At 38.6% G+C, this 11,074-nt stretch overlaps 1 gene segment (V, D, J or C); it reads right to left on the bottom strand.

Annotated features, from left to right (window-relative positions):
• Positions 1–4,226: 4,226 nt before the first annotated feature.
• On the bottom strand, positions 4,227–10,815 carry LOC121550763. The segment is given in 3 exon segments: positions 4,227–4,559; positions 10,322–10,636; positions 10,797–10,815. Coding segments are annotated over 3 exon segments (474 nt in total).
• Between the last annotated feature and the right edge of the window lie 259 nt (positions 10,816–11,074).

The raw sequence follows: 11,074 nt of genomic DNA, 5'->3' as shown, positions 1-11,074 counted from the left end.
ACAGCTGTTTTGGCAACACTGTGGCTGTTCTTGTTATTTCGGAATTGGCCCGTTCAATGTGAGCGCAGAGCATGTTGGACCAGGAAAGATCTCCTCACCCAGCGCGTTCCCAAACGCACCCTACTTTTGCAACTTGATGCTGAAGTTCAGCAGCGCACTCAGCGAGTTGGTTACCTCTAAGCTGCTATACATATTTATTTGGTTTGTCATTCTATCGTTTCTCATGGAATTTTGTGGTAATTAAATAGCCAATAATTTATTTAGAATTTATCAGAATTAATTTTCCACAAATATTTTTACCAGCTCCGGGAAATTCTCAAATTGAAAAAAAGTGAGGGAGCGCAGCTCCCCTGCGTTCCCGCAGCATATTTTAGTCATTTACAGTAGTGAGTGCAAACATTTTCGTAATGGTCCCCCGTGGGAATCGAACCCACAACCAACTCCGCCACACCGGACCACTTTGGCATCAAAGGTTGAATTGGAGATGGTCAGCGCATGTTTAACACAATAATCAATCATTCAAAGACGTTGGAAAAATATACCAAGACACTCATGTTGGTGATTAGATTAGGTCGCCCACTTTACTGGAAACTTGTATCTGTCACTGATCAAATAACTTCAATGTGACAACCATCGTCGCCATTAGCAAATGTTGATGTCTTCATGTAGCTAACTGTCAATGCTGTAGCCGACAAAGTTAATCAAATAGAATCCCGGCCTTATTGTTTTATATTGAATACCCACTAAAGAGAGTATTATCTTATTCAATACACCAAGTAAATTTTCAGTGTCAAGCCTGTGTGCATGTTGCAACAGAATGCCATATTTGATCAAGACTAACAGTACCAGTCAAAAGTTTGGACACACCTACTCATTCCAGGGTTTTTCTTTATTTTTACTATTTCTACATTGTAGAATAATAGTGAAGACATCAAAACTATGAAATAACACATATGGAATCATGTAGTAACCAAAAAAGTGGCTATATATATAAGCTATATTTGAGATTCTTCAAATAGCCACCCTTTGCCTTGATGACAGCTTTGCACAATCTTGGTATTCTCTCAACAATCTTCACCTGGAATGCTTTTCCAACAGTCTTGAAGGAGTTCCCACATATGCTGAGCACTTGTTGACTGTTTTTCCTTCTTTTTTTTATCACACGATCGAGCTGTGGTTATGCAGCTATATCTTGTTTCCACCTTTTATTACAAAATCAAAGAAACATATTAACCTCATTTTCCCACCACTATTGAGACTAGGCTCAACATCTGCGTCTTAGCATGACTGTAAGTCGCTTTGGATAAAAGCGTCTGCTAAATGGCATATTATTATTTATATTATTAGCATGCAAATGGAAGCAAACAGATTAAAAACAGAGAAAAGGGGATCTTATGATCTTATCGTTCTGCTTCTGAAGTGATTCAATAAAATACAATTATCACAAATAAGAATAGATGATGTTATAGTAAAGAAATACAATGTTTTGGGAGTTTTAAGTAGCCTTTATTTTTTCTGTTATGGTGACAATTTCATCATACAAAACAGCACAATACTGTACAATACGGTATGTACAACACTTTGCAGAAACATGTTTGTTGTAACATTTCTTTCATGAAGGCAGCGATTTTTAAACCCATCCCCATCTAAAAGGAAATGATTCATGTGTTACGCAAGGAAAGTCACTCTTCACATAAGTCTATCAATATAAAAAAAAACAACAACAACATTTTATCAATGTAAAAAAATAGCATACATTAATAATTTCACTCATATCAATTTATCTGCTTAAGAAGCACTCATCATTTTAGTTCTTCAAAGCAAATATAAAATATGGATTTTCTATTATTCATGGTAAATTAACGAAATAATTGAATTATGATATGAAATACTATGTTAGAAAACAAACTCTAATTTCTTGAAAGAAAATATACTTCATTACACACATGACAAGTTACTAAATATTATATTGGCTAATGATACATAGGATATTTAGAAATCATGGCCCTACATATTTAATAATGTATCAGTAAATATAATATTTAGGTAAATATTTTTGTATAAATCAAATACAGATTTTGTAAAAAATAATTTTCACTATGACAGATATTGCAGGGCAACTTTCATAAAACAGTCTAAATTTAAATCGGAAGGATATACCTTCAAGATTTGCTCTCCTTATTTTTCAGACAACCTTAAGTTAACCTTTATTCAAGTGTCTGCAGTGGGTAGCTCCCACAAATCATCAAAAGTAAAATGTAATATTAGGCTTAATTTTAAGGGAAACAGAATATACAGTGGGGGAAAAAGTATTTAGTCAGCCACCAATTGTGCAAGTTCTCCCACTTAAAAAGATGAGAGAGGCCTGTAATTTTCATCATAGGTACACGTCAACTATGACAGACAAAACGAGAAAAAAAAATCCAGAAAATCACATTGTAGGATTTTTTATGAATTTATTTGCAAATTATGGTGGAAAATAAGTATTTGGTCAATAACAAAAGTTTCTCAATACTTTGTTATATACCCTTTGTTGGCAATGACACAGGTCAAACGTTTTCTGTAAGTATTCACAAGGTTTTCACACACTGTTGCTGGTATTTTGGCCCATTCCTCCATGCAGATCTCCTCTAGAGCAGTGATGTTTTGGGGCTGTCGCTGGGCAACACGGACATTCAACTCCCTCCAAAGATTTTCTATGGGGTTGAGATCTGGAGACTGACTAGGCCACTCCAGGACCTTGAAATGCTTCTTACGAAGCCACTCCTTCGTTGCCCGGGCGGTGTGTTTGGGATCATTGTCATGCTGAAAGACCCAGCCACGTTTCATCTTCAATGCCCTTGCTGATGGAAGGAGGTTGGCGCAGTGGTCTAAGGCACTGCATCGCAGTGCTAGCTGTGTCAATAGAGATCCTGGTTCGAATCCAGGCTCTGCTGTAGTCGGCCGCAACCGGGAGACCAAAGGGGCGGAGCACAATTCGTCCAGGGTAGGGGAGGGAATGGCCGGCAGGGAGGTAGCTCAGTTGGTAGAGCATGGCGTTTGCAACGCCAGGGTTGTGAGTTCGATTCCCACGGGGTAAAAAAAAAAAAAGAAAAAAAAGAATAATTGATGCACTAACTGTAAGTCGCTCTGGATAAGAGCGTCTGCTAAATGACGTAAAATGTAAAAAATGTTTTCACTCAAAATCTCACGATACATGGCCCCATTCATTCTTTCCTTTACACGGATCAGTCGTCCTGGTCCCTTTGCAGAAAAACAGCCCCAAAGCATGATGTTTCCACCCCCATGCTTCACAGTAGGTATGGTGTACTTTGGATGCAACTGAGCATTCTTTGTTCTCCAAACACGACGAGTTGAGTTTTTACCAAAAAGTTATATTTTGGTTTCATCTGACCATATGACATCCTCCCAATCCTCTTCTGGATCATCCAAATGCACTCTAGCAAACTTCAGACGGGCCTGGATATGTACTGGTTTAAGCAGGGGGACACGTCTGGCACTGCAGGATTTGAGTCCCTGGCGCGTAGTGTGTTACTGATGGTAGGCTTTGTTACTTTGGTCCCAGCTCTCTGCAGGTCATTCACTAGGTCCCCCCGTGTGGTTCTGGGATTTTTGCTCACCGTTCTTGTGATCATTTTGACCCCACGGGGTGAGATCTTGCGTGGAGCCCCAGATCGAGGGGAGATTATCAGTGGTCTTGTATGTCTTCCATTTCCTAATAATTGCTCCCACAGTTGATTTCTTCAAACCAAGCTGCTTACCTATTGCAGATTCAATCTTCCCAGCCTGGTGCAGGTCTACAATTTTGTTTCTGGTGTCCTTTGACAGCTCTTTGGTCTTGGCCATAGTGGAGTTTGGAGTGTGACTGTTTGAGGTTGTGGACAGGTGTCTTTTATACTGATAACAAGTTCAAACAGGTGCCATTAATACAGGTAACAAGTGGAGGACAGAGGAGCCTCTAAAAGAAGAAGTTACAGGTCTGTGAGAGCCAGAAATCTTGCTTGTTTGTAGGTGACCAAATACTTATTTTCCACCATAATTTGCAAATAAATTCATTAAAAATCCTACAATGTGATTTTCTGGATTTTCTTTTCTCAATTTGTCTGTCATAGTTGACGTGTACCTATGATGAAAATTACAGGCCTCTATCATCTTTTTAAGTGGAAGAACTTGCACAATTGGTGGCTGACTAAATACTTTTTTCCCCCACTGTACCAAAATAAATGTTCTGCAATTAATGTCATATTTGGCAGTTGAAGACATGGAAATCTATGGCTCACAATATTTTAGCATCTTAAAAAACAAAACTGAAAAAATAAAAGCAATAGACTACAAATGAGATATTAGACCTCAATGGGATGTAAAATCCATGTTATTCCCAGCCTACTACAACTCTATCCATACTGGAGGGTATCCTTTCTACAGGCATTTTGTCCACTTCCCCATGTTCCTGTGGTGCAGCAGGAGAGAGAGCCCACAGCAGTACACCATGCTCTTCACTATCATCACTGTATAAACCAGAGAGGCCAGGTTCAGACTGCACATGAAGGGGAAGTAATCTGGGGGAAAGAAAATAGGATATAGACCGAGATTTTAGCCAGTGAATTTATTTGAATAAAGTCCTGTTTTCTGTTGATTTTTGTTTGCTGTCATCTTCATCAAATCAAGCTTTATTTATACAACTCACATTTCAGACATAGAATGCAACACAATGTGCTTCACAGGAAAAAACTAATAAAAACAATGAAAATAAAAACTGGAATATTTACTACACAACAAACATAAGAGGATAAAAAACAAAAGCATAACAATAACAACTGAACAACTAAAAAAGCACCCCCAAAGCTAAAAAGGTGTGTTTGAAGATCTAATTTAAATATGTCCACAGTTTGGCCCCCCCTCAGGTTCTCTCGCAGGCTATTCCAGAGGCTGGGGGCATAATAACTAAAGGCTGGCTCTCCATGCCTCTTGGCCCTAGGCTTTGGGAGAGTTAAAAGGCCAGTGCCTACAAAGGGACCTACTGGGTACATAACTTAAAAGCATGTCTGACATTTATTGGGGTGCACAATCGTGGATTGATTTCAAAACCAATAGAATAATCTTAAAATGAATTCTAAAACTCATAGGCAGCCAGTGCAGAGACATTAAAACCGGTGTAAGGTGTGATCTCCGTCTGGTCTTGATCAGTACCCGTGCTGCAGCATTCTGTATGTTTTGCAGTTGACCAATGGCTTTCTTGGGTAGACCAGACAGGAGAGCATTACAGTAGTCAAGCCTGCTTGTAATAAAGAAAGCATGAGTTTCTCTGTATCAGCCTGAGAGAGAAATGGCCGCACCTTGGCAATGTTCCTTGGGTGGTAAAAAGCTATTTTGGTCACATTCCGAATGTGTGATTCGAAATTGAGTTCAGAATCTAAAATAACACCTAGGCACAAAAACCAGATTGGAATTTTTCAAAAATACAGTTGCCACTTAAAAATAATTTAGCTGTTTGAAAAACAATTTCTCCAGAATTTTCCTTAAGAATGGAAGGTCGAAAATTGCTTAGAGCTGAAGAATCTAGATTACTTTTCTTCAGAAGGGGTTTCATAGCAGTTTTTAGTGCAGTGGGGAAAGTGCCTGTGAACAGGAAGTGATTAACAATAGCTTGCACTTCTTCATATATGCAAATAAAAACTGTTTTGAAGAAGGTGGTGGGGATGGGATCTGCAACTTTGACTTTCTCCACTTCTGCTCTGCCTTTCTGCAATTTGTCTTTAATTGATTAGTTCCCTCACTCATCTCTGTTTGAATGTGGCCTTTTTCAACTTTACTGGAGCTATGGCATCAATGGTTGCCCTTAATTAGCTATTCAAGTTATCAATTAAATCATCATAAGAGGAAGTTAGAATAGGTGATGGAGCATTGTTCATACACTTAATAAAATCTGGAGCAACTTCAGAGGTAAGATGGCTCTTCTTAATAATGCATTCAGTATTATCCTGTGCTATGGGCAACAAGGTAGTAAATATACACAGTGGTGATCAGATAACGCAACATCAACAATATATGATATGTCAATAGAAAGCCCCTTGGTAATAACCAGGTCCAGAGTATGGCCGCGGTTATGGGTGGGACCAGTGACATGTTGGATAAAGTCCATAGAGCTCAAAAGATTACTAAATTCAATGGTCTTGGAGTCAGTCTCTTTGTCAACATGAATATTAAAATCGCCCAACACTATGATTTTATCAATGTTCTCAAGGACAATAGACAATAGTTCAGAGAAATCAGTAGCTTCAATAAGAGCGGCACTACAGTCTGAAGACAGCCATGTTTCAGTTAGAAACATGCAATCAATTTTGAGCTCAGTAATGAGGTCACTCACGAGAAAGGTTTTAGTAGTTATTGCTCTAACATACAGTATAAAAGTGCCATATTCAATGAGCGTGGGCCACTCTGCCCTGGAGCATCTGCCTCGAGGTAACCAATGGAATAATAGCCTCCTTCTTTCTTTTCTTTTAATTTTTTTGCATGAGTTCATTGGTATTTGCTGTGTCCGATTACTTTGTATTTGTTGTATTCTGTTGTTTCTGTAGGCCTATAAAAAATTTAAAATATCAATAGAATATTGGTCCCCAAAATGTTTTTTAAGAGTAAGGCTAGGATTCAGTCCGATCATGGGTTATAAGCATTGCAGTTTTAAAGGCAATTTTCGATCAAGCCGACATATACCACGGATGGGATCTCCGCAAACACTGAACATTGCCTTTAAAAAGCCACTATACCTACAGTGGCATGTATTCATGGATTCCAAGGGAAGCCTGGCTTCCCAAAATATTTGACCCCCCCCAAAAAATTTGTTATAATAAAATAATGTATCTTTCGTCTCTCTGTGTTTTCATAATTTCCAGTCAATTCGCAAGTGGCTGAATCTCACAGGAGAAATCATCAGAGCAAGGTAAACAGCGCCCCTCTGTCTCAGTATGTGTAGCCCATGTATCTGATGCTGTCTGGAACAAAAGAGTATGACATGTTGCTGCCGTAGCATTTGATTGATTGACGCCAGCAAGCATTTGGCCTCCCTTGATAAAAAAATATATAAATAAATTAGCCAATCAGCGTTGAGCTGAGCTCAACTGTGGGTTGTCCTGGCGCAGCAAAAGACCCACCAAGGGAGGCCAGTTTGGATTTGGCTTCACAACAATCAAATCACATCCTAAGCAAAACATAATCATTGTCAAACAAATGTTTCTGGTCTGCTTGTGTTGATGTCCTGCAGTAGCTACCTTGCTAAATGGGCCCTTTCCTAAGCCATGGATGGAGATGTGGATTTGGATTTGTGGTTTTGACTTAAGTCTCTGTACATGCCAATGATTATGATGGCATACACACACACACACACACACACACACACACACACACACACACACACACACACACACACACACACACAAATCAGTACCATGGACAGACACATGATATTTAGCAATATTGATTGGACTAAGTTGTTTTTGGTATCTTTAAGTTTGTTTTCAGTGTATTAAACTAAGCATACATAGCCTTGTTGTTTTGATTATGTTTAAATGTTTAAGTTGAAATAGTGCTGGAATAGCGGAGGCAGTGCTCCTGTTGTTTTTGTGCTGACATGCGGTAACTCCGTGGTTCTGAATCAGTAGGCTAGTTGTTTAGTAAGTTGTCGAAAACATGAACTTGCTTGACCATGCTGCAGGTCATATAACTGTTTGTTACGTGCAATATTTGCTTTGTGGACTTCACCGGACAGATGTTACTCTCCGGTTTTGTGATGAAACAAACGTAGGCCTATGTGTAGTTGAATTTATTCCACCACTGTGTGACTGTTGTCTTTTTGTTGTCACGGCCTTATTGTAGGCTATACCATGGTGGCGTATGAACTAATGGGTTATAGAGCAAACAACGCAAATATCACAACATAGGTTGTAATATGGCCTTTCTTATTGGCTTGGCTTCCCCAGTGATTTTACCCATGCACCGCTACTGTAGGCTATACCTATAACCCCGATCTGGTTGAATAGTTCGGATTGCACTTTGTCAGCTATGCACCATGTAGAGGTAATTTGTAGCCTACTGTAGGCATTAGGCTACATAGAGTAAGGGTTAATAGTTATGCCAAAAAAGGTGATTTGTTTAAACTAGTGAAACTAACCAGGTAGGCTACACAACATTACTATGCAATTACCAAGTGTGAGTCCAATTATTATGTAGGCCTATTTTATTTTTTACTTTGGAAAGGTAGTGCTTAATTTGAGCTGCACCTCTCCGTTTTGGAATGTTTTGTTCATTAGAATGCTGTTTAAACCGTCTCCTCTTGCTCACGTGACTCAGCCATTAACTGTAGTGCTCTCCCAACAAACACACACATACAGCAACAGCCTGCCTCACCGCCTGACAGTCAGCAGCAGGTCACAGTGAAATATATATTTTTTAAATGCCAAGGTGGCCGTGGTGCAACTTAGAAATAGGCCAAAAAACGGCAACACGCGGCCAATACATTTTCACCCGCGACATCGTTTTCAAAGTAGCCCGATTTTCAGGAAAACTGCGAACATGGCAACACTGCAACTGACTTACTAATTACTAGGCAGGCTAGCTCGAGAGCCAGTGAGAGCGCGTGAAGCTAACCGCTAGAGCGAGCGGCTCCCTCTGCTGGCCGAAACAAGCACAACACCCCTTGACTATAAATACTCTAAATTATTACAAAATGCCAAATATTAGGCTACCATATACTTTCAGCATTAATAGTACTCATGTTTGGGTTCCTTGTGTGGGAGAATGTGGTTGGCAACAAAGGGAACCCAAACATGAGCAAAAAACGATACTATTAATACAGAATGTTTTACCCCTTTTTCACAGCAACTATTTCCCTTTTTCTTTGATGTTACAGACAAACTAGGACAAACAATAGTAGCCTGCCTCTGGCTTGATATGAAACTTGCCCATACTGATATATAAATTCATCAATATAATACCAACCAACCTCTTTTGACCTTGGGGTGTTTATGTATTTAATGCATTATACTGCCATTGTACTATGGTAACACACACTTAATAAATATGGTAACATATGATAATTTTTGGTACCATTTATCATGATTGTGCGTTACCATGGTAGAATGTATAAAGCAGTTTAAAACTATGGTATTTCCATGATCCACATCTATACCATGGTATAAATGAGGCAATACCATGGTATTATTTAGGTGCATCACACTACCATCATACTTCAAAGCTAAAACCATGGTTCAGATCTTTACCATGGTATAAATGATGCAATACCATGGTAATATTTAGGTATAATGGCAGTACCATGGTAAGTGGAGTTGGTATAGCTCATCTATTCATATGCTCATCTAACACTGATCAGAAACATTTAGCATGCATTAATGTAGCCAAAATCAAGTGCAGGCCTAAAGTCAACTCCAAAAGCCTGCGAAGGTTGTAAAATATGAACATGAGACTCACATGCTTTTGAAAATAGATTGCTATTATTTTCTTTCGGTATAATGATGACGATACTCTCTATGTATACCCTACATCTGCTCCCTAACAAAGTGTTGTGACGGTAGGAAAGAAAAAAAAGCATTGGTTTGCCTTCAAAATATTACTTTTTTATATGACAGCGCACATAGGCTGCACAGACCAGTAGCCTAATTAAACTCAAAATATGCCATTCTATTATTTTGAAAATACATTTTATTAATCTTATAATGTTTCTAAGGACCTGTCTAAAACGAATTAATTATGGATTTCTTTGTGATGGTGTATATTCAATGGATTTATTAAGATATATGTCCACCCACATCTGCCCAGGTCTACTCCCACTCCTAAACTTGCAGGCATAAGCACGGGAGATATAATAGGCTTATCCCAGAATGTGGCTCTAAAAAACATTTCCTGATTTTCTTTACTGTCAACATGCCTTAAAGTCTGTCTGTAAAGGGTATAACTTAGCAATAGAAAAATTGCTAGCTGACATGGCTAATTGAATGACTGTCAGTGACTGACAAAACAAGAGAAAAACTGCTGATGCACATCCAAATTTCGAACTTACACCTTGTGTATTGTACTATTCTAACTCTCAACAGTAAGTTGAGTCCATGACTGAGAGGGGCCGTAAACGACCGATTATGTCACGTATGCCTGGACCCGGCACTGAAAGGTATGCCATTTTTACATGGTTGAATAGCCTACATGATAGCCTACTCATATAATATATTACATGAATAAATATACATAAATAATGATGTATGAAGAAAAAAAATACATACTAATGTAAAACTATTTCGATGACTGGCTTTACCTTTTAGCATGTCAACATCTTGATGGTCCCCTTCATGCTCCACAAAACATCTGTATTTGTTCTTGCACGCCTTCTCTTTATCGATGATGATCATACTGGTCGTCTGTCCTTCCTCCCTCTGCTCCAGCACTTCCGTCTCTGCTTTGGGCACCTCCACTGTTCGGCCGTTTGCATCTTCCATCTTCCATGAGATCTTGACCAAGTCTGGAAACATGTCTCTAGCCAGACATAGCAGGGTGGTCTTGCCATTCGAATCAGGGTTGGACGCTGAGTAGACCGTCACTTTGGGTTTTCGTACGGGATTGTTGTCTGATTCTAAAGAGAAACGATAACATTTACAGTCTTCTTGAAAGGGCCATCACACACACGTTTTCAGAATTCAGATGTATTCTGTTGTCAAGATTAATCGTGATGTCCCAAACCATTTGTTTTATATCCAGCTTTACTGTCTATATTCAAGTAAACAGTTAATTACCTGCATAAATAAACGACATGTACCAACTAATATTTTTTTAAATTACAACTATCCTTTATGGAATATCTTATTTCAATATAAAGTAAATTATAACATTCAATATTATTTAAATCATAAGATTCTTAGGTCAGTAAACCGTTCGACATTCTTGCACTATATCAGATTACTTTACATTTATATCACAAATTTAACTGCGGGTGTATTTCTCTAAGAGTAAGGACACGCAATATATTGCAAATTATATATATGGCTTCCTTGAAAATCAGAATGATCAATTG

Source organism: Coregonus clupeaformis, chromosome 18 (genome assembly GCF_020615455.1).
Source record: "Coregonus clupeaformis isolate EN_2021a chromosome 18, ASM2061545v1, whole genome shotgun sequence".
In the NCBI taxonomy this organism is placed as follows: Eukaryota; Metazoa; Chordata; class Actinopteri; order Salmoniformes; family Salmonidae; genus Coregonus; species Coregonus clupeaformis.
This window is presented reverse-complemented; position numbering and strand designations above follow the sequence as displayed.